Source organism: Equus przewalskii, chromosome 9, assembly GCF_037783145.1.
Source record: "Equus przewalskii isolate Varuska chromosome 9, EquPr2, whole genome shotgun sequence".
Lineage (NCBI taxonomy): Eukaryota > Metazoa > Chordata > Mammalia > Perissodactyla > Equidae > Equus > Equus przewalskii.
In genome coordinates, this window is record NC_091839.1 from 59,995,692 (window position 1) to 60,020,414 (window position 24,723).

The 24,723-nt window shown below is 38.9% G+C and overlaps 1 protein-coding gene across 3 annotated transcripts in view; it reads left to right on the top strand.

The window, feature by feature from the left end:
• RPF2 (ribosome production factor 2 homolog) overlaps nucleotides 1-24,158 on the top strand; it is a 33,111-nt gene extending 8,953 nt beyond the window's left edge. For 2 of the 3 annotated variants that reach the window (XM_008521298.2, XM_070556832.1), the window contains exons 5-10: nucleotides 1,383-1,464; nucleotides 2,414-2,490; nucleotides 5,875-5,974; nucleotides 14,871-14,973; nucleotides 21,271-21,415; nucleotides 22,180-24,158. In XM_008521298.2, the coding sequence (XP_008519520.1) occupies nucleotides 1,383-1,464; nucleotides 2,414-2,490; nucleotides 5,875-5,974; nucleotides 14,871-14,973; nucleotides 21,271-21,415; nucleotides 22,180-22,359 (687 nt within the window). In that variant the 3' untranslated portion in view covers nucleotides 22,360-24,158. Of the gene's footprint in view, nucleotides 1-1,382; nucleotides 1,465-2,413; nucleotides 2,491-5,874; nucleotides 5,975-14,870; nucleotides 14,974-21,270; nucleotides 21,549-22,061 lie in introns of all 3 variants that reach the window. The other variant, XM_070556830.1, reaches the window with a different exon arrangement.
• Nucleotides 24,159-24,723: the final 565 nt, after the last annotated feature.

Sequence of the window (24,723 nt, forward strand, 5' to 3'; positions counted from 1 at the left end):
CTACCCTTTCTCTAGAATTTTAGCTTATAAAAAGACTTCATGGAGAAGAATGACAGATCAGTACTGTATGTATGTGAAGGGTATTTTACGGAAAGCTTTGGGGTATTAGTCATAACATGAGAATGTAAAAAAAGATTTTAAGAAATCATTTTCATTGATTTGAGCATTTTTTTTTTTTTTTTTTAAGGATTGGCTGCTGAGCTAACATCCGTTGCCAATCTTTTTTTTCCTTCTTCTCCCCAATGCCCCCCAGTACATAGTTTGTATTCTAGCTGCAGGTCCTTCTAGTTGTACAGACTTGAACATTTAAAAAACGTTTTTTGAATACCTACTTTGTTCCAGACGTAGTATAAGGTACTTTCACATAGGATGTCTCATGTGGCCCTTGCAGATTTTTGCAGGAGGTGTTATTGTCCCTGTTACACATGATAAAACTAATTTTCAGAAGGTTGAACAGATCCCATAGTAAGTGGCAAAACCAGAATTCTTGTACCTTCTGACTCTGCATCTAGGCTAGTGGGTAGTTGTGTGCTTGTTTGCTTCTGCTTAAATACTGGAATGAATGATAATCAAACGAGGGGCGCACACCTCAGGGACTCTTGTAACCAATGAAGAAAAGTTGAGGATTATGGTTGTTTCATCTGTTATTTAATTTTTTGTCATTAGTTTTGGAAGCTTTTCCAACTAGGACTAGACTAGAACACGTGGACTCTAATTTTTGTGCTGAGATTGGGAATCTCAATAACTATCAAAGTGTGTGTGAGAGAGAGAGTATAGGCCTCAGTTTGAAACGAGCTGTCTAGGATAGAAAGCTCCATAACTGTATTTCCACTTCTCTCAAATCTGTAATGGAAGTCAATACTTTTGAGAACCAAATGGAGATGCTATCTCTTACTGGTAGGAACATCATAGATCTGTCAGTCCGTCCTTACCGGATGTACCACATGGAACTAGTCACAGCTGGGGTGGCATGAAGATTCGAGGGCAAGATTGCTGCATAGATGAAGTTTGCAATGAAAAGTTGCTAAATGTATTATAAACTCATGAGTCCAATTATAAACATCCAAGAACACCATTTTGATTAGTTCATGTAGGTCCTCTGTATATTCATGTGTGTTTTAAATGCATACTAAGATGCACCATTGATGTCAGTAATGTCCCATGAGTAGAGGCATTTGTTCAGCAAGTGAAATATTTGGTGTGCAGTTCCAAAACAACTGCATAGCTGAAAATAAATGGTCTCATTTTATTTAGTAACCTAATAGTTGTCATGTATTTTTAGTCTTGATCTTACATCTTTCTTTTTTTTTTAGTTCAGTGGTACAATTCTTAAGGTTCTTATATTTATGCATTGACCAAATGGGATTTCTGTGGTTTTACAGGAATTCTTTTCAAAGAAGTCAGATTGTTCTTTATTCATGTTTGGCTCCCATAATAAGAAGCGACCAAATAATCTAGTAATAGGTAAGTATCATTTACTTTTTAATATTTTTATTTATAGAGTCAGCTCTGTGACTCAGATTAATTGATGGTGTTGAGGATTCAGGAGTAACCAGTAAGCCCTAAGCTAGTTATTTTTTTCCTTGTGAATTTGAATAAAATTTTTTATCTACCTCTCTGCAGGCAAAGAGTAGGCATGTAAATATCACCATACCTGAAGTTGTAGATATTTTTCTAATATAAAACATATATATCCTGAGGCCAGCCCAGTGGTGCAGCAGTTAAGTTCACACATTCCGCTTCGGTGGCCTGGGGTTCGCCAGTGTGGATCCCGGGTGTGGACATGGCACCACTTGGCAAGCCATGCTGTGGTAGGCATCCCACATATAAAATAGAGGAAGGTGGGCATGGATGTTAGCTCAGGGCCAGTCTTCCTCAGCAAAAAGGAGGATTGGCAGTAGTTAGCTCAGGGCTAATCTTCCTCAAAAAAAAGTATATCTCTCTCTCTCTTTCTCTCTCTCTCTCTATATCTCTCTATATATATCTCCTAAGTCAGTATTAGAATTAGAAAAAACAACGTGGCATACCTACCCACGTAAATTAACTCTTTGCTAGTAAGTGTCTGTTGAATGAATACATTTGAAAAAGAAACCTTGCTTGGGTTTATTGAGACTTGTTCTTACATGCTCACTGGCTTAGGCAAGCCCTTTACCCTCTGTGGGGCTTCATTTACTCTTCTTTAAAATAAGGGAGTTTGGCCAGATGATCTCTGAGATCCTTTCTAGGGCAAAGATCCAACAGTCTATTCTGGGTAGAGTTGAAAACTTAAGAAAGAGAGGACATGTTTAGAGAGTATAAGGAGGAAGAAAAGAGGCAGATATTGAGACATTTTGAACATGCCAGTAACTGGGCACATATAAGCCAGCTGTTTGCAAAAAATAAATGCTTAAAAGAAAATGTATTTTCTTTCTAGGTCGTATGTATGACTACCATGTGCTGGATATGATTGAATTGGGTATCGAGAAGTTTGTATCTCTAAAAGATATTAAGGTAACATACTGATCGTAAAAGTTAAAAGCGTTTTGTGATGTTGCTCTTGGGTGAGAGTGACATCTTGTGGTGAAGAGTACCAATACAGTTTTGTACCTTAAGTGAAAAAGAACTTTGTTGCTCTAAAAGCACAATTTCATTTTACCTTTACTTTAAAAGGAGGAATATGTTTATGGCACGTAACACATACGTGGGTCTTCTGGCCCTTAGACTTCGGTCTGGTCACTGACTCTTCTCTTGGCCCACGGTTTAAATGCTATGCTCTCCCTCTGAATTATCGCGGCATCTATTTTATGGAACCGTGAAATACTAGAATTTTCAGTGAGCCCTGTTCTAACCCTAGGAAGCTCTGGCTGATTCTACGGTATTTTGGCTGCCAGCCACCAAATGGCTAGATCTGTCCTCCCCCTGAGGACTTGTATTTTGTGTCTCCTTTGTTTGAATGGGATTATGAAATAAAAAGTAGTTAAGTAGCCTCAGAAAAGCAAGAAAACTGTCCTAACTCAGCTCCTAGGTCCAAATTGGCCTTCTGCTCTTTCGAAACTCTGCTTCTGGCTTAATCTACTCCATCAAATACATTATTTCACTTAGACCTCATAGCTAACCTCTGTAAGGCTTATCGTATCAGATTTGTATAGATTTGGAGATTGAGGCCCAGAGGGATTCCATTGGTGACCTAGAGTCATACATAGAGTAAATGGTATAACCAAGGTTAGTACTCAAAGACTTTGAAAGAAAGGAGATCGAAGTTTGTAATGGGAAGCTATGTAACTGTTCTAAATTTATGGATCTTTGAGGCTCATGGTATAGTTGAAAGAATTACAGCAAATATGTAATCTCTCCTTTTCTGAGCCTTTCCCTAAGAAGAAGACATGCCTTCTGGGTTTCCTGTGGGTTTGAAAAAAGGCTCGGATCAGATCCCCACTTAGTCAGCTGCACCAGCTTCCTCAGGTACAAGTAGAACAGTGCTTGAAACTGCATTTAGAGGCAGAACACTTAGAGGCCTGTCTTGGCCGTTTAGATGCTGTTTGTGACCTGACAAGTCAGTTACTTCCCCAACCCTCAATTGCAGTCAGGTCTTAGGTAAGTAAAACCACATCAAATGAGATATGTGAAAATACTTATCAATGAATATAATATGTTGGAAGGTGTTTTGTGAAGTGTATAAGCTGTAATCTTTTATTATGGTGGAATCCATCCTTTTATTACAGTTTCTTTGGGACCATGCATGAATCCCTGGAGATGAGCAGCAGGTCCCCACTTCACCTTTACCACTGCTCCTAGTGTGGTCCCCAGTTGGTGCACATGAGCGCTGGCTGATGTCTGCATGCCAGCCCCTCTTCTCCACTTCGCTTCCAAAGCAAAGAAATACTTCCATCACTGTGCGGCTTCGAAACTGGACCACAAAACCATTATTGCTTGTCAGGTCTCATTCAAGAACCATTTGAATTGAATACTAAACAGTCACTCATGGAATATATCCATAACTATAAAATTCATTGATTTTTGAGAATATGCTTACATTGGCATCCTAACATAGACTGTTAGCCTGTGTTCAACTTTTTACCCCATTTTTGGTTACAAGCTTATATTTGCAGTGTATTTTGGAGTTGCCTGTTTCATTACACTTTCCTTTTATATTTATTTCTTCTTTAATTCTACGTCCTCATTTTTAGGACATCTTCACCAGGTATTTCTTTTCTCTCTGGCTTATTTTTGTTGCTGAGCATCATCTGTCTGTTAACTCGTAAGCAACAGGTGATCAGCGTCTGCCAGGAAGTTGAGTGATTATTCCAGGAGCCTGTTTTCTAAGATGGCCAAACTTCTAGGGATGGTTATTCTATGTAAAATAAACCTTAATGAATGAGATGATTAAAATTAAAGGCTAGTTGATTCTATTTTAGACAGGATAAAATACATTGCAACTGTCTGGGGATATCTTATTTGAAAAGTTTGTATATAATTTATAAGAATTATTTCCTTTTTTTCCTTTGTTTAAGAAGACCTAATTCCAGATGTTAGTTCAAGGCCTTCACATAATTATAGTATTTTTAGTATACTATATCATAGTGTTTTTATAGTATTTTGAATGTTAAGTGCCTTTCAGACTACTTAAATAAAGCTCATCTCTTGTGGTTTCTTCTAGTTCAGGGTTTTCGCATTGGGAAAGATATCAGTGATGCACACGTTAAGTACTGTTTCGCATAACTTGTTTGGTTATACTTTTATGATGTGTATACTGGGTCATGACTTAAAATAATATTTTTTATTACTATGCACTGTGGTCAGGATGGTTTGAAAGCCAAAGCTGTAGTTGATGTTGCCTCACTTTCTCTTACTGACTGTCTGCTTAAATAGCCCCCATAGACCTAGGAGGAGCAGTGGAGGGTCCGGTAGGCACAGATGGAAAATGGAAGAGTCATTGGATCTGGAGGGTCCATCTAGACCCTCTATCAGACAGACAGATCTTAGGCACATCTCCTAAGGATAGACCGTTAAAGTTCAGGGTTTGGAAGCAGAGAATGTCAACACGAGTGGTTATGGTGAACAGGGAAGCAACAGGCGACCTCTTGTCCTAGGGCAGAGGATGTTTGTTTTTTAGTCCTGTTTTTCTGGGTTTTTTTGCCAGGTTTGGATAATCCTTGATTGATGTCAGAGCACAGGTACTGGAATCGATAGGAAGCTCAGACCAACAACTGTTCACCACCCTCCATAGATCAATCCTTCAGTTAAAGAATTTTTTCTATTTGATTTTTTTTCTTCTTTCACGTTGGTGGCTTTTAAATCCTCTTATTACTCGTGTCGCATTCTTATAGAAAATCCAGAACTGGACAAAATACTTTTTATAGTAAGCTTCAACCCTGCTGAGTGAGGCTTGCCCATACTTTCTCTCGCTTGTATAAAATTGTATTGCTTCCCATGTGAATGTTTAGTCGGTAGTTTAGTTTAGCTTTCATTTAAAAATGCTATTTATGTGATACAGTAGGAAAGGCACAGTGGTACAAATAATTCAAAGAAGTTAAATTTATTTTGATTCTGGGATGCTGGCTATTAGAGGGCTATGTTTGTTCTACAGTAAGTTTAGCTTTTTATTTTATTATTTGCATAGAATAATGTTAAAAGGTAGCTTAGATCATTCTTTAACCACTAATTTGGTAGTGTGAGGGAGTGGAATGAAAAATTATTTTTTAGTATAAAAATCTGTAAGTTTAAAAATCCCAACTCTAGTTTTAAGTCTAAAATTAGTATTCATAGACATAGTTTTAGGACAGTTAAGAAAATATGAAAACAAATCACTGTATATAAGTATTGACTGCAACACTTTAGCATACAAACGGTTTAGACTTGATAATTATATAATTACAATTTTTTTTCATTTCGTAGAATAGTAAATGTCCAGAGGGAACAAAACCTATGTTAATATTTGCTGGTGATGATTTTGATGTAACAGAAGACTACAGAAGGCTAAAAAGTCTCCTTATTGGTAAGTATTTTAATATTTACTCCGAGTAGGGGGAGCTCAAGTGGACAGTCTAAGATGTCACTGGGGCACTTTCCACTTCGCTCTAGGTATACAGCTTTTTCTTCCTCCTTTTTCTTCCTGATCTCTTTTTTTCCTTTTTGTTATCTTCTTTATTCCCCACTAGCAACAGGGGACAGTTAAAGGGATGTTATATTCTATGGATCATTATTATTTTTAGTAACTTTGGTATCAACCTATTTATATAGCATTTTACACTTTATAAAATGCTTGCACCCACCTCCTGTCATTATTGTCATTAAATTAAATTCAGAAAATTGGAAAGTTAGATTTTCAAGATTGTTATAAACCACTCACTTCCAACTCGGAAATCTCTGTTACTTTTTCTTAGTTTGATGTATGACTTTTCACGTTACGACCCCACATAACTTGCTTTTTTGATCTCCTTCCTCCCTTTTCCATTAAAAAAGTTGTTTATTGAAAGTATACCATGCCCGTTCGTATTGTCTTTTCTAATTTCATTCTTATTTATCTGGTTTCTTCGGTTCTTGCAAGTTTCAGATCAAGTTTCTTTCCCAGGAAACCCTCAGTGACCTCCCTGGCTCCTTTTATTTCATTATCTTCGTCATCCTAAGTGTCAGGCCTGTACTTTATATATGTTGCTTCATTTTCACAATAACCTTGTAAGGTGGTTTTGGAGTTGACTTACTCTTAGTGAACTACGCTGGTTCCTAATGATTTATATAATGACTACATCCTTGCCTATGTGTTGACAAGTCACCTTCTTAAAATCCAGTCTACGGTTACTGTCATTATCTGGGATTCACATTAAATTTATCAATTTTAAACTGCTTTTTCTGCCCTATTTTGAAAAGCTGGCACTTTCGTTCTCCATGATTTCTTAAAGGTTACTAATACTTAATATTCTGTGATCACATCTGCCAGCTCTTTTCTAACTCTGGAAAGTAATTTAGTTTGTCCCTAGAGATATGAAGTTTTCTGATACTCAGCAGCATTTTCTTAAGTTTAAATAATTTATTCCATTTGCGCTTTTCTTGCACCATTCTTACAAGCTATGACACTTTTTTGGTTGCCTTTCTTTGGGATTTTTAGATACAGTAGTCTAGATCACTTTTTAAAAGTTATTAGAGTATATGTTATAAATAAATTAAATTGTGTACATGCTCTTTACAAATCTGAGCCGACTGAAAAAGGTTTGTAGACAGACTCATTGCTGTCATTTTCCTTACTTGAGATTTTGTTGTTAGTGCTGTTGAGTGGATTCTGACTCCTGGTGACCCTGTGTGCAGCAGAGTGAAACACGACCTGGTCTTTTTGTACTATCCTGTCACCCTCTAGCACTAGGTCAACCAATTCTCTGTTGCTACTCATAGGGTTTTTTTTTCTTTTTTTCTGCTTTTTCTCCCCAAATCCCCCCAGTACATAGTTGTATATTTTAGTTGTGGGTCCTTCTAGTTGTTGTATGTGGGACACTGCCTTAACATGGCCTAATGAGTGGTCCCATGTCCACGCCCAGGATCCGAACCAGCGAAGCCCTGGGCCGCCGAAGCTGAGCGCGCACTTAACCACTCAGCTATGGGGCCGGCCCCTACTCGTAGAGTTTTCATGGCCAATTTTTTTCCAAAGCGGGTGGCCAGGTCCTTCTTCCTAGTCTGTCTTTGTCTGGAAGCTCCAGTGAAACCTGTCCACCATGGGTGACTCTCCTGGTATTTGAAATACTGGTGGTGTAGCTTTCAGCATCACAGCATGATAACCAACAGGTGGGTAGAATGGTTCCCTGACCAGGAAGTGAACCCAGGCCATGGCGTTGAGAGCACTGAATCCTAACCACTATACCACCAGGGCTGGCTGTTGGAATTACTTATGGTCTTATTGTTGGGATTACAATGTTCAGAACTTCTCATTTCTCTTATTAATGATGGCTATTTTTTCTTTTTATTTTATTGAGGTCATAATGGTTTATAACATTGTGAAATTTCAAGTGTACATTATTATTTATCAGTTTCTGTATATACTGCATCATGCTCACTACCAATAGTTTAATTTTTATCTGCCACCATATATATCTGCCCCCTTACCCATTTTGCTGACTCTCTGACCCCTTCCCCTCTGGTAACCACTAATCTGTTGTTTTTGTCCATGTATTTGTTTATTGACTTCCACATGTGAGTGAGATCACACAGTGTTTGTCTTTCTCTGTTTGGCTTATTTCACTTAACATAATACCCTCAAGCTCCATTCATGTTAGTGCAAATAGGACAATTTTGTCTCTCTCCCTTTTTTTTCTAATAGCTGAGTAGTATTCCATTGTATATACATACCACATCTTCTTTATCCTTTGGTCAGTCAGTGGGCACTTGGGTTGCTTCCACATCTTGGCTATTGTGAATAATGCTGCAGCTAACATAGAGGTGCATAAATCTCTTTGGATTGTTGATTTCAAGTCCTTTGGATAAATACCCAGAAGTGGGACAGCTGGATCATATGGTATTTCTATTTTTAATCTTTTGAGAAATCTCTATACTGTTTTCCATAGTGGCTGCACCACTTTGCATTCCCATCAGCATTGTGTGAGGGTTCCCTTTTCTCCACATCCTCTCCAACATTTGTTATTTTTTGTCTTGGTAATTATAGAATAATGGCTATTTTTTTAAAAACTGAGTACAACTGTTATCTGTTTAATCCTTAATAAAGCTCTTGAGTTTGATGACATTCCATATTACAGATGGAAAAATGGAGAGTCAGAGAGCTGGTAAGTATGTGAGTCAGAATCAAAACCCAAAACCTGAGCTTTCCTGCCTCTGTTGTTCATCTTGCCCAAGGTGAACAGTTCCCTTGAGAGTCTTTGCTATAGGTTCTTATCTGTACTTTTCATGAATTAAAAATGATAATAATACACGCAAGACAATGACCAACATTTCCTTCTTCCAACATTACATACCCCCAAATACCAAGGGTGTTTTTTCAGCCAAGGTTTCTATTACTTGTATTCCATTGGCCCAGATTTCCTGTCTTTTTTTCCTCTAGTTCTTCCGTGTAATTATTAACTGTCAGTAAGGGGAGTACTTATACTATAATTTGTTATAACAGAGAGGGCTTTTGTTTAAATGGTTTTTATAAAAACTTTATCTTATTTTGTGCTTCCACTAGATGGCAGGAATGACCACATAATGCAGTGATGAGGGTGAGGGAGCGAAAACCAAAAAGGAATCTGGGGAAAGCCCGAGAAAGAAAGGTAGAGGAATGGAGTGAGCTTCTCAGGCTCTGAGGGGAGTTGAGTTTTTAATATAAATATGAAGTAAGACGGCTGCAGACTTCTCGGTTTATGTCGTGTGTTCAGATGAAGTAAAGTAGAGCAGTAGGGAGAAAGAATTTTATCAAGGGCTTTCTTCCTTCTAGGAAGTTCTTCTTTTGTGTGTGATTCGCCAGAAAGAAAAGTTACCTTCTTAACTTTAGCATTTTCATGCCAGGCACTCATTTTGTTCATTCTGAATTTTGCTTCTGTTTTGCTTTCTTAAATATTTTATAGATTTGTAGTTAATCTTAGCAGGTCCTGCTTTTCTTTATAGGAAGCCAGGAAATACCTATGTTCAGATTCAGTCCATCCTAATTTTTATGGTCCATTTTTTATATGACTATTCATTGTCTATAAAGATGATAGTAAATCAGGTAAAAGGTTAGTTTTGTTAAATATTCGTTTAAGGCCTACCTTAAACTTAGCTACCTAAGTGGGTTGCTTTTTCTTTGTTGCCCTTATCTCCATCAGTGGTCGTTGTTTTAATTTTTTTTTAACATTTCTCATTTCCTAATTCTTATTCCACTTGAAAAATGTATAATAAAATAACTGCCATAGATTAGGTCAGGTAATTTATTAAATTTAATCCTTTCTGCCTCTCTACAAAGATAATTGCAGTAGTCTGTTCAGGCTGCCATAACAAAATACCATAGACTGGGTGGCTTAAACGACAGAAAGTTATTTTCTCATAGTTCTGGTGGCTGGAAGTCCAGGAGCAAAGTTCTGGTGAGGGTTCTTGCTGGCTTCTTGCTGTGTGCTCACATGGCTTTTCGTCCATGTGTGTGCAGGGAAGGCAGAAAGGGAGAGAGAGACCGAGGAAAGAGGGTGGCAGTTTTCTAGTGTCTCTTCTTATAATGGCACTAATCCTGTGGGCTCAGGGCCCCACCTTTCTGACACACCTCATTTAACCTTAATTACTTCCTTAGAGGCCCCATCTTCAAATGCAGCCACACTAGGGTTTTAACATATGAATTTGGGGGAGACACAAACATTCTGTTCAGGTGCCAGCCCGGTGGCCGAGTGGTTAAGTTCACATGCTCCACTGCAGTGGCCCAGTGGTTCGCCGGTTCAAGTCCTGGACGCGGACATGGCACCGCTCATCGAGCCGTGCTGAGACAGCATCCCACAATGCCACAACTAGAAGGACCCACAACTAACAATATACAACTATGTACCAGGGGGCTTTGGGGAGAAAAAGGAAAAATAAAATCTTTAAGAAAAAAAAAATTCCGTTCATTAAGGTAATGTTATTCTCATGTTATGGATGAAGAAATTGAGACTAGTTACCTAACTTGTCCAGAGTGAAGAGCTAGTAAATGGCAGAATCAGGATCTTATCTATTCTCTGACTCCCCATCTCCTAGTCTTTCCCATCAACACCCTGGTCAACTACCTCTGCGCTTTCCCAATGTGTTTACTCATGGACACAGGCACGCTTGAGATCTTATTTGTGCTTGGAATTGATCCATTGAAAAATCCAAACTGGGGCTTTCCTTCTGGCTTTAATCTGTTTGTCTTCTGCCTCTTCCTCCTCCTTACTTCCGTTTAACCAGGTTCTTATCCTTATCCCTGTACTCATAATATGTCCCTTTTTATCTCAACCATTATCCCTGCCCATTTTAGAGTCTGCCTTTTTGCAAGTATTCTGAGTTTCAACACATTTTTTTTTTTAAAGATTTTATTTTTTCCTTTTCCTCCCCAAAGCCCCCTGGTACATAGTTGTATATTCTTCGTTGTGGGTCCTTCTAGTTGTGGCATGTGGGACGCTGCCTCAGCGTGGTTTGACGAGCAGTGCCATGTCTGCGCCCAGGATTCGAACCAACGAAACGCTGGGCCGCCTGCAGCGGAGCCTGTGAACTTAACCACTCAGCCACGGGGCCAGCCCCTCAACACGTTTTAATCCATCACCCTTTTGATAGTTCAGACTCTTATTGTACTGTCATATCCCCAGGCCTGGAATCAGCTATTTCTCTAAGGAGCCCTGGGTGTTTTTAAGTGAGAAATTATTTTAGAAATCACAGTCTGGGTCCTAGGGATGTTTTGGGGGGTTTGTCATTGTTTTTAGGCTTTTTTAGTAGACAAAAGTATGAAATATGTTTGTTTGCTAAGATAAAATATATCGTGAGTTCATACTGAAACTTCCAACTCAAGTTTAGGACGAAAGGATCTTTACTTCATTGACCTCATGTATGTACCTCGTTTTATCCATGACAAAAATCCAGATTCTCAGTGACTCCACCGTAATTATGCATTTGCTTTATACTGTACTACACATACAACAGTCTCAGAATGAGGTATCGGTATTACTGCTACTAATAAGAATATTGAATGCAGTTGAAGGTTTTTTGATTTTTGTGTTTTTTTCCAGTTCTGTTTGTCTATAAGATACGTCCTATTAGGAATAAATGGTCAAATTTCTGTGTTTTGAAGTCACTTGAAGAGTTCTTTTCTGTATGATAATGCCTCCAGCTCAATCTCAATACACAGGTTCATTTCATTTTGTTTTCAATTGTTGGGGGATTGCTTTAAATTTTTTTCATTTTAAACAACTTTTGAGGTATAATTTACATACAGTCAAGTACACATAAAGATTTAAAATTTGATGGATTTTGACATAGCTATACACCTGTGAAAACACTACTGCAATCAAGACACACTTTCCATCATCCCCTAAAATTTCCCTGTGCCCCTTTGCAATCCATCCCTTTTCTCTACTCTAAGCAAACGTTGATCTACTTACTGTCGTAGATTAGTTTGCGTTTTCTAGAATTTTAGATAAATGGAATCATACAGTATGTATTTTTCTTGGCCTGGCTTCTTTCACTTAATTTGTTTTGATATTCATCATTTTGTTGTGTATATCCAAACTTCATTTCTTTTTATTGCCAAGCAGTATTCCATTTATAATTATTCCATAATTTGTTTGTCCCTTCATCTGTTTATGGGCATTTAGATTGATTCTAGCTTTTGACTATTACCAGAAGAGCTGCTGTGAACGTTTATATGTAAATTTTTGTGTGGATGTATGTTTGAATTTCTTTTGGGTAGATACCAAGGAATGGAATGGTTAGATCATTTGAATAGTGTGTGTGTAACATTTTAAGAAACTATCAAACTGTTCTCCAACATAGTTTTACCATTTTACATCCCCACCAAGAGTGTATGAGAGCTCCGGTTACTGCACCTCCTTGCCAATACTTGGTAGACCGTTCTTTTTAATTTTAGTTATTCAAATGGGCGTTGTATAGTGATAGTAATGTGTTTCCAGTAAAATCCACAAAATAAAATAGTGGTATCATTGTAGTTTTAATTTGCATTTTCCGATGATAAATGATGAACATCTTTTCATGTGCTTATTGGCCATTCATATATCTTTTAGCAGAGTGTCTGTTCAAATCTTTGCCTGATCTTTTTTTTTAATTGAGTTATTTGTCTTCTTATTATTGAGTAATAAGAGGGGTGTATGTGTGTGAAATAAGTCCTTTGTCTCTTTTTCTGGTATATAGCCTTTGAATATATTCTGTTAGTCTGTGGCTTGCCTTTTTAATGATGTTTAAAGAGCAGTCTTTTTAAATTTTTTAAAAGTCTGTTGTATCAGTTTTTTTCTAATGATATGTTCTTACTGTGTTTTAAGAAACCTTTGCATATTCCCAGATCGCAAAGATTTTTCTCTTAAATTTTCTTCTCCAAGTATTACAATTTTAGGTTTTACATTTAGGTTTATGATCCGTTTTGAGTTTATTTTTGTGTATGGTGTGAGGTAAGGGTCAGTGTTCTTAAAACTTTCTACCTTCATTTCATTGTTTTTTCTTCTTTCCTTTTCAGTCTTAAAAGCTTATGGAAAAAGCACATATGCCTCCAAGGTTTGCATTACAAAAGCTGTTTCAGGGGATACTGGAATGTACATATCTTGTTCTCCAGAATGACTCTTGACTTCAGTAACCCTACCACAGTAGTGAGTGGGGCTTTATTAACTTGGTCACTGAAGGAGAATCAGGTTTTGGCAAATTATGGCATTAATTATGATCAAAATTTAGAGCCAGCCCTGGTGGCTTAGTGGCTAAATTCAGTGCGCTCTACTTTGGCAGCCTGGGTTCTGTTCCCAAGTGTGGACCTCTGCTGCTCTCTTAGTGGCCATGCTGTGCTGGCGGCCCACATACTAAAAAATAGAGGAAGATTGTCATGGATGTTAGCGCAGGGCAAATCTTCCTCAGGGGTAAAAAAATTCTATCAAAATACCTTGAAAAGGGGGGACAGCTTAGTGGTGCAGTGGTTAAGTTTGCACACTCTGCTTCAGCCGCCCGGGATTCGGCTGTTCAGATCCTGGCTGCAGACATACGTACCACTTTTCAAGCCATGCTGTGGCAGGTGTCCCAGATATAAAATGGAAGAAGATGGGCACAGATGTCAGCTCAGGGCTGATCTTCCTCAAAAAATAAATAAATAAATAAATAAAAATAAAATACCTTGAAAAGTATATGCTTGGTTTTTAGAAACATCCCTGTGGGGTTTTTGTTCAGGGGAGTAGGGAAGGGTGGTGTATACATGTGCGCGCACACTTGTGTCCGTTTTATGCGTATTAGTGCTGGGTTTTTGGGGTTTTTTTGGTTAACCACGGGAAAGAAAAAGCAAACAACCAAAGATGTGTGCACTGCATCACCTGCCTGGGGCAGCTCCTCCTGAGTAATTAAGCTGGATGAACTTTGTCTGTAACTTTCCCTTAGCTAAATATTGTTCATGTATTTCCATTTAGCCTCCTTGGGGTTCAATCTTAGCTTTAAAATGAGGGGCCTAAACTTGATCACTGTTTTCCAAACTTCTTTATGCACCACCTTCCTAACTTTAGCCAAGTCATGTAGTATCCATAGTGTTGTTCGCTAGAGATTTTTCTTTAAATTGACTCCTCTTTTTAAAAGGAAATTTATGTCCCTACCATGAATGGGAAATGGTATACAATACGATAAATAATACATAGGAAATTAGGTCTGCCTGTATGTCGTTTGAAATTATCTCATGTGCCACCAATGGTTTGATTACACACTGTAGGAAAACAGCCTACTCATTGATCTCGATGGTTCTTTTCTGATTTAACAGTTTAATTTGTTAATTTTTGCTCATATAATTGAGATTTCTTGTTAGAATTTTCTTACTTGTTGGCCTCCTCCATAAAACAAAGGTGAGTTTGATTTAATAGTCAAAGTTTGCACACCCATTTCTGTAGAAATTTGCCGTCTTAGACTACCTGTCTTATAGATTGAAATTTTATCCCTTGCTATACATTTTTTAAAAAGTAATATCCGTGATAATATGATACACTCCAATGCTGAGCACTAGCTTAGAGGGAGAACTTCAAAACTGAAAAATTCGAGGGCTCAGGGAACAAAACACAGAAGTAAAGTCATGAGGTTAAATGGTGGAGGGTGGGATCGCCGGACATTTTTTAGGGATCAGTTTTTGTGAAACCTGTCTTATCTCTTTAGGTATTAGTATATAAAACAGAGCATTTAGAACGTAGTTCTTTGTAACTGAATTTTAAAAGTGTGTTAGCCTTTTTTTTTTTTAACAACCTAATATGTACTTGTAGATTTCTTCAGAGGCCCCACAGTATCAAATATCCGCCTGGCTGGTTTAGAGTATGTTCTGCACTTCACTGCATTGAATGGGAAGATTTACTTTCGAAGCTATAAGTAAGTGCGTTTCTTGGCATGTTTTTGTTAATCCTCAAGGTTGGCCCATTAGTGTGACTGTTTTATGGAGCTTAAACTTAGAATTGGTTTCTGGCCAAAAGTTTGTTTGGAGAGTTTGCAGAATAGCTGTGGCACGGCAGCTCCGTGCTGACCCTCAAGCCTGTCCTTCCCCTGCCAGCGTCTGCCTCTGAACCCCACTCTTCCAGGGCCCCAGAGCATCCAACACTGCACTCCCTCTGAGCTTAGAACACTCATTGAGTCTTCACCCCCCCTGCTTTTATGCAGTCTCTCCTTATTTTTCTTGACTGGATTTAGAGCACCAAGCTGCAGGTCTTAGGCCAGCCAAAGCAAATCTCAAAACCCTGAGTCTAAAAAGTGTAGTCTGGAAGGAATAAGGAGATTCAGTGGCTAGATTCATTTTATCCTCTGTCTCCCGTGTAGGCTTTCTAGCCCTACCCCCACCACAATATAAATATGGATCCTAACAAACTGATTTTGTTTTCATTAAAAAGCTTAATGAGGAGGCAGCCCTGTGGCCGAGTGGTTAAGTTCATGCGCTCCGTTTCAGCAGCCCAGGGTTTTGCTGGTTTGGATCCTGGGTGCAGACATGGCACCGCTCATCAGGCCATGCTGAGGCAGCGTCCCACAGCACAACCAGAGGCACTCACAACAAGAATATACAACTATGTAGTTGGGGGCTTTCGGGAGAAGAAGATTGGCAACAATTGTTAGCTTAGGTGCCAATCTTAAACAAAAAAAAGCAGCTTAGTGATATGCTACAGTTGCACCTCTTGAGGTAAGCATGACTTTTTTTTAAAATTGAAGTAGAGTTGACATACGATACTGTGTTTGTTTCAGGTGTACTGCACAGTGTTTTGACATTTATTTACATTACAAAATGATCACCCTGGGAAGACTAGTAACCATCTGCCATCATACAAAGTTATTACAATATTGTTGTAAGCATGAGTTGTTTTTTCTTTGAGGAAGATTAGCCCTGAGCTAAGATCTGCTACCAATCATCCTTTTTTTGCTGAGGAAGACTGGCCCTGAGCTAACATCCTTGCCCGTCTTCCTCTACTTTATATGTGGGACACCTGCCACAGCATGGCTTACCAAGTGGTGCCATGTCCGCACCCGGGATCCGAACCAGTGAACCCCGGGCCGCTGAAGTGGAACATGTGCACTTAACCACTGTGCCACCGGGCCAGCCCAAGTTTTTTTTCTTAACTAAGATAAAGTGTTGGCACTGACTGATAGAGCCCACACTTTCCTAGAGAATACGTTGACTCCCCACAAACCTCCTTCCTTTGAACATTGAGTTCAGACTGATGTCCATTTTGAGTTGTGCATGACAGTGCAGCCTGAGAGCTGACAGCTCAGTGTTGACAGTGTCTTCTGTGCAGTCATGCTGTTTGTGTGACCATTTGTGGACTTCAGCATTTCATCCATGGTTTTTAATTTTGTTTTTTCTTCACAGTGGAATACATGGTTGACCAGCTTCTGTCGTGTGAATGTCCAAATGAAGCTAAATATTTACCTGTTTTGTTGGCAGTTTCCATCTTTGTCTCAGTTGCGTTGTGTCAGAGATATTCAGTTCTTTTCACCATATGATTAGTACCACCACTTCCGTTTTTCTATTTTCCGCTTGTTTAAATAATAATAGTGAGGGGGCCTGCCCAGTGGTGTAGTGGTTAGGTTTGTGCGCTCCACTTCTGCGGCCCAGGGTTCACAGGTTCAGATCTCGGGCACAGACCTATACACCACTCGTCAAGCCGTGCTGTGACAGTGTCCCACATATAAAATAGAGGAAGATAGGCACAGATCTTAGTTCAGGGACACTCTTCCTCAGGCAAAAAGAGGAAGATTGGAGACAGATGTTAATTCAAGGCCAATCTTCCTCATCAAAGTAATAATAATAATAATAATAGTAAGGCAAAATACAATAAAATATCCACGTGATTGCAAGATGTAATTAGAGATTTTAATGTTGTTTTCAGCTAGTTGAGATTGAAAGCCCCTTAAGTCTGTTGTTTGAATTTCCAAACTTGATTTTGGGGCTTTTAAGAATATATTATAAAGTTGGTGACTCCTGTTTATAGAACAAGAAATAAAAGATTAAAAATCACTAACATAAGAAAAATCTTTTTGAAAATTTGTGTTAAACAAGGAGACGCTAGGGATATAAAGGAGCCAAAGATATAAAGGTAACCATCTTTGAGAATGAATAATAACAATAACCTAAAACTCTTTCATGTTGAACAATTTCACAGAAAGTATTCATTTGTATCAGAACTTGTATTTAGTGAAAAGAAAGATTAATTTGTAAAGAGACAAAGAGATATATATTGGAGAAATAAATTGGACTGAAAATTAGCAAAGCAGACTTCAGAACAAGGATAAATTAGCAGTGTAACTAATATATCTACTCATCCACATACTTTAAGAAGAATATAATTGCTGGAATCACTGTTAGGTTGGCATGGCAGCTCCTATAAAGGAAAAAAAAAAGTTGGAATTTTTAAAGTCAGAGACCAGGGGCCAGCCCCTGGCAGAGTGGTTAAGTTCGGTGTGCTCTGCTTTGGTGGTCCCAGTTCAGGGGTGTGGATCCCAGTGTGGACCTACACACTGCTCGTCAAGCCATGCTGTGGTGGCATGCCACATACAAAACAGAGGAAGATTGGCACAGATGTTAGCTCAGTGACAATCTTCCTTAAGCAAAAAGAGGAAGCCTGGCAACAAATGTTAGTTCAGGGCTAATCTTCCTCAGCAAAAAAATAAAAAATGAAAAAAAACAGAGACTGCAGTGTAAAATTTTAGGTGTTTCATATATGCCTTGTAACGCCTCTTAGCTATTGATTTGAAATAGAAAATGGACAGTGTGGTTGACAGCAAGCTGCTACTGGGAAAATCACTAAATGTGGATCAGCTTAATCTCTAGGGTCTGTGCCACACTTGGGAGGGGAAGAAAGAAGTGTCCCAGGAATGAGCATCACTTCTGAGCCTAGTGACCTACTCTGGGCTGGGTCAGCCACAGGACATGGGCAGGACACTTCTCAGGGTATCTGTTTGTCATTTGTAAAGTGTAGCGATACCATTTAGGTAATTCTGAGGCCCCTCTGAGATGGATGGTCCTCCTTTAGAAGAGGGAGAGGGGTGCAAATAGAGGTGGGGATGTGACAGAAGTGTGTCTGACTTAGCGACTCCTCAGGCAGTCTTGCAGGCTGCACCACGACGTCCTGCCCTCTTTCTTTTACTGCGAACCAGCCCTTAAGCAGTTGGTAAAAGATAATAGTTAATATTCACACTCATTCTTTGTGAAGGTTAGTAAGGCTTATAAAATGGTTTTGAGCTTTTTGGATGAAAGGAACTCTGAACGGGAAATTATGTTAGTATAACCTTTGACCTAGCCTTTTGGGGAAATAAATCAGTGTTACTAACCTCTTCCTCTGTATCCTATAATAATTAATTCCTTATACATGAGTGACTATTTGTATTCCTTGGAGAATTTTATTCACTATATGGCCAGAGCCATTAATATGAAACAGAAAATCTTCAGTAACTGCCACGTTTGCCTTTGCCATGGCATTGACTAGGTTTTAAAGGGAGAAATAGGCAAAACAGAAAGTGTTAGCATACTTTTCTTTCTTTTTTGAGGAAGATTAGCCCTGAGCTAACTACTGTCAGTCTGCCTCTTTTCACTGAGGAAGACTGGCCCTGAGCTAACATCCATGCCCATCTTCCTCTGCTTTATACGTGGGACACCTACCACAGCATGGCTTTTTGCCCAGCAGTGCCACGTCCGCACCTGGGATCCGAACCCACAAATCCCAGGCCGCCGAGAAGCGGAACGTGTGAACTTAAGCGCTGTGCCACTGGGCCGGCCCCAGCATACTTTTAAAAAGCAAACACAACATTCTAGACAAAGGGTTTAGGTGATGAAAATCTCTTCTGTTGGTGGAAGAGAGGGATATAGAAGGGAGGAATATAGGGAAATTACAGTTCAAACCAGAGTGGTAATGCCAGTCTTTCTCAAGAAATAGGCAAATAGTATTTTAAAATATATAGAATTTGCCTATCAACATATCTAACAGCCTGAGCCCATTTGAGAGTGAAGGAACTGGGCTGTGTCTTTGTGTCCCTGCACCTTGTGCCATAGAGCTTGCAGGACCGAGTGTCACTTTTGATTTAGAGCTTAGAGGGAAAACCGAGGATCTGAGACGGAGATTAGGCTTATGATGTCAAAGTTCTGGACAGTAGATATTTGGTTGAAAATATAAAGGCCTGGAGTTGAAATGTCTATTTAAAAAAAAAAGCTACAGTGTGTATGATGGGATGCAGGTGAAGGAAATGGTTTTACTTCTGTTTTAGTGAGGCGGTGTTTAATAGTCTCTTCATTTTGCTTAGTGTGATTACAAAAATTATTTGTAAATTCTCCATTAATACTTTTCCTCTGAGAAAGAGTAAACGGGTTGCTTTTTAGGGGATTAACAATTGATACTTGTAGCTTCTAGATTTCACTGTTTGAGGTCTTACTGAAGAGAAGGGATGATAGGTCTGTCACCAGAAACCATATGCAGAGAGCTGAAAACTGAGAGTTTCCTTCTGTTTCTATCTATTTGATCTACCAGGAAGCATGCTCAGTGAAGTGATTCAGACTAGATCATTTACACAGACAGTATGGCTCTGTAACTTAATTCTTCAATAAAGAGCAACATACGTAGTTATTCTGAAATAATCTTAATTGTATTTACCACTCAAAAAATTACTTTGTTAGGAAGACACCTGTATAAATAAAAAGATGCTTTAGTGGAGTTTTGTCATGTCCAGTGGTACTTGGGTGATCTGAATCCATAAGGTGTGCCATGAGCTGTTCTGGATTGCCAGGTTTCCCATCTAGCTGAAAATGAGCAGTTTTGTATTCATCAAGATATTAATCTTGATATGAGTTCATTATAAATATCATTTATTTGGAGGTACTGAAAATATGGATGCAAATGCAGCAGTATGTCTGATATGACAGTCATATGGTCACTGCTCTTAGACGCTTGGAATTCGCTCTTAGGGAAGATGCCCTGGACCAGCCAACTTCAGCTTGTAAAAATATATCCCCCGCAGTGAACCCGAGACAGGCATTCTCTCAGGTCTCTTCTCCTGGAACCACCATGAAGAGAGTGGCCTAAGGGCTCTTGTTCAGACTTTTTCCCTGTGCTTGCTCTCTTCAAGTCCCGTACTAATGTTCATTTTATCTTTTAATGTTCGTATAGCTTGTTTGTTTGTTTAATCCTTCTGCTCTTTACGTATCCTATGCTGGTTTGGGGGGGCGGGTTGCCTTGTTCAATTGGGTATAAATAGCTGTGTCCGACACAGTCTGTCACTATGGCTCTTCCTGCGATCGGTAAGTGTGCCTCCCGTGGGTGAACTGTATTGGTTGGCCGTCTGCATGTGACGCACTTTGGGCCCAAAGGGCTGTTAGTGAGCTTGTGCACACTCACTTCCTCCTGGTGTTTGCTGCTCTCTCAGGTATTCCTTGCTGTGCTTTCCTCATCTGTTCTTTCTCTTCTCTCATGGCACCTGTTGCCTCTCTCACACTCCAGCTTTTGTGTGAAGTGACTGACTGATCTTTTATAAACATTGTTGTTTAATCACTTCTTTTTTCCGTGTGGAGATCTGCCCACTGTAACAAACTGAGTCTTTTAGCTCAAATAATCTTCAGGTCTTTCAGCTGTTAGTGTGGTGTCACTCACAAAAGCAATTTCCCAGTCTCCCCTCCTCCCCTCTCTGTCCCTCGATGTTTCCAGATCCAGAGCTGTTTGGACATATGGTATCCAGAAAGTTGTGCTTTTGTTATATTAAGATTTTAAAGTTTATTCCAATCTACAGAGATCAGCAAATGTCTGTGCTATGAAGAAAAGTTGATTCTGAATGAGTCTTAGAGAAACAAGAATTTGTTAATCATGTGAACGTAATGTTTCAAAGACCCAATTAAAATTAGTTTTATAACTTACGTAAATCTTATGTAAGGTGAAGTCAAATCAAAGGATTCTGTTTCTTAGAAGAATTGTCTGTCTCACTTGCTGTTTCGCAACAGTGTCATATACTTTTATTTTTGATTTTTAAAAATAAGTGAACCAAAGAACACACTTGGCCTAAATGTATAATGTATTTAAGAAGCTTAGCCTTCCTAAAGATTTTATGTTATTTTATGGAACTGTAAATTCTCTTGAACAAAAATATTTGGGAGCAATAGGACTTTTATCAGTCAAAGCAGCATTTCTTTTTTCCTATTTCATAAAGGTTGCTGTTGAAGAAATCCGGTTGCAGAACACCACGGATTGAATTAGAAGAGATGGGACCCTCGTTGGATCTGGTTCTGAGGAGGACACATCTGGCATCCGATGACCTCTATAAGTTATCTATGAAAACACCAAAAGCCCTCAAGGTACGTAATCAGCAGATTGGTGCCATATTTATCTGTACATTCCACTCTTCTTTCCAAAAGGGATTTGTGGCATATTACATTAGAGGACATACGAAAAAGAGATCAATAAAATAGATACAATTAGACTCTCAGAGCCAGGAAAAGGAGGAAGAAGCAAATAAGCCAACCATAAAAGATAATAAAAGAATTGCAGAAACCTAAGCATCAAGTGTGGCCGAGAGCTTTCTAGTAGCTCAGACTGCCAGTTCTCAGCCAAAAAGAGAATCAATTTTGGCATTGTGAAGACATGGGATTTAGAGCACAACATGTGTAACCCAAACTTGCATAAAAATGTGTTTTGACTTTTGAATGGTTTTAAAAAACAAATAGAAATGACGTCTCTGGAATGCCAATAAAGATTAAACTGATAGTTACAGTTCCTTAAGCTAAACACCGGAAATTCTCTTGGTGCATGACAATGGTTACTGTATTCTGTAGTGTTGCTTCTCAAAGTGTAGTCTGACGACAGTTTACCTGGGAATTGTTAGAAAGGCTGAATCTCAGGTCCCACCCTAGGCCTACTGAATTAGAATCGGCATTTTAACAAGATCCCCAAATGATTTGTATGTACGCTTAAATTTGAGGAGAAAGGTCTATAGGACTATAGACTTTATATCATTGAAGGGGCGCTCACTAATGGAAATAGTAAGATATTTGTTGTACACTAGATTTTTACCAGTTCATGGTAATAGAGACTATTAAATATATATATTCTTGTCTCATAGCCAAAGAAGAAGAAAAATATCTCTCATGATACTTTTGGTACAACTTATGGAAGGATTCATATGCAGAAGCAAGACCTAAGCAAACTACAAACCAGGAAAATGAAGGGGTTGAAGAAGAGACCTGCTGAAAGGATAACAGAAGACCAGGAGAAAAAATCAAAGAAAATGAAAAAACATTGATGCAACTTAGCTGATAACTGTGGTTTTATTGTAGGCTGTTTCCTTAAGGGAATTATCAAGCATCAGTCATGTCAGAGATTTTTACAAGATTTTGTTGTATATTTTTGTAACATGAAAATTTACCTAAACTATGTATCGTATATATTATGAACAGTAATGTGCTAGTATTAGGTTGAAACTAGGCCTCTCAACTTGCAACATTACACCCTGTGTGCCATTTTTCCTCTGTGTTCTGGTATTTCCCTCTGCCCATCGCACTGCAAAGTCCCCTGTCTCATTGGGTGGGCGGGTGAGGAGGGATCTCCAGAATGACCATTGGTGTCTTAGAGAATTTCTGGGTTAAGCTTTAGCTAAAGGGAAGAAGCCATGGAAAGTAGGAAATGGCCCGGAGGAGCTGTGTGCACACTCAGTGTGAGCTGCCTGGAAAGTTAACCCCATCTCCCACGATGTGCTGACAGCCTGACTTCCATTTTTCACTTTTCTGTTCTTTTGCCTGAAATTCTCCCAGTTAGAGATTCATTTGAGATTTTAAGCTTTGTGTCTTAAAACATAGGTCTCTGAGAGAGATGTTCACTACCTGATCATTGACAATATTACCTTACTATTGATTATTTTAAGAGATTCTGCTACCAGGTGGGGCCCTAACCCCTTCTCTGAGAGAAAGGAAGTTTTGGTAAGGGTAGAAGTGAGGAAGGAGAGAATGGCTGGGTTTTAGGACAGGGCACTTGAGGGTACTGGGTAGCCCTGGGTTGCTAAAGGTCACACAAAGGCCCTGGGTATTTGCACACCGAGTAGGAGTAAGCCAAAGCCAAACAGCTTGTTTCGAAATGTTCTTGAAGACTGGCACTGGGCCTAGGAAAATGGGAAGAAACTTCCTACTTCCTCTCCTGGTGTGTTGCATACTTATTTTCCCTCAATGTAGAGTTTAGCTTCCTTGCTTGAGACCTCAGCAAAGAAGCTCCTTTAAACAGTGCAAGCCAATTATGTTGTAAAAGCACAAACATCCATAAACCATAATTTGTTATATGAAGCAGAAATGCTTTTGTTTTCAATTCCGTATCAAGGAGCTCCTCCATGCCTGTGTGTGCATGCCTTGTGTGAGTTTGTTGACACTAAGACAAAGCTAGGGCCTCAATTTTACCTGCCGTATCTTTTCCCTTGCAAACACGTTCTCTGGACTCACGTCTCCCCATCCCTTTCCAGATGGCTAACATTTTCCTCTTCTCCATAAAAATGAGGCAGCTGGTATCACTCATTTACACTTGTTGCTTGATTGTATGTTTAACCAAAGACTGAGCAGTTTTAGATCTGAAGCAGGCATTTGCATTTTATGTCTAAATGAGGAGAAAGAGCTAAAATGATTCCTATGTCCCATCTGCAAGTCGATGGACAATAGTCGGGAAGAAGGGGAGTCATGGAAGGGGCATCAGAAATGGATGCATAGTCTTTCCCTAATGCCTGACCCCTGACTGGTCCGGCTAATGCTAATGGAGATAGTGAATCAGGAGGCAAAGCAATGGGTCTGTCTCACCTGCCGCTTAGAGGAAAGACTCTGCCTCTCCATCAGGAAGACCTACCCCAACAATTCAGCCAATCTCAGTGTAAAGATGGCCACAATTGCTGTATATAGGATGTTGTCTTTAGGGTCTTTTTGTTTTAATCAACAACCCTTTTGTTTGAGATTTTGTAATGCAGCCTTCTGTTTCCTATGCACTTTTTATCCCTGATAATAGTGTGTCTGATAAGTGTTTGAATTCATTTTCTTCACTAAATATAGTATTACTAAAATCTAGTTCAAAGACTTTTTGTTGAAGTCTTTTTGTTGTAGAACCGTCTGGAACCCTTGATCCACCATTTATATCAATGTTTTTGTGGGAAGTGCATTTTAATTTCCAGTTGTCCTTGAACTTTATAACATATATAAATTGGAGAATATGTATCCATTTCAATAGAGGTGGTAAATTGCCTGTCTTAAATTTACTTAACTTTGGATGTTAGTGGATGAGGAAAGCAGGTTAGGTTGTTTTTTTTAAATACCAAACTCCTTGTGTTTTTTCCTAGAATGTTAATACTTAGTACCAAGCTATATTTTTTATTTTGTGAAATTTGGTTCGTTTTTATAACTTAAATGATGATACTTGTTTTCTTGGTGTTGAACATAATCCAAAGTAGAGATGTTATTACCCAAGTCAGGAAAGGAAAGGGGGAAAAGAAAGAACTTGCCTGAAGTCAACTTTCAATTATCTGATTATCTAGCTCCTTCTGATCTCTCCCTCCTTTCATTTATATGTTTAGCCAGTTCTCCCCCACCTCGAGGGTGGGGCCAGCAAAGGATTCACAGAAGCTTTAAAATGGAAGAAGTTA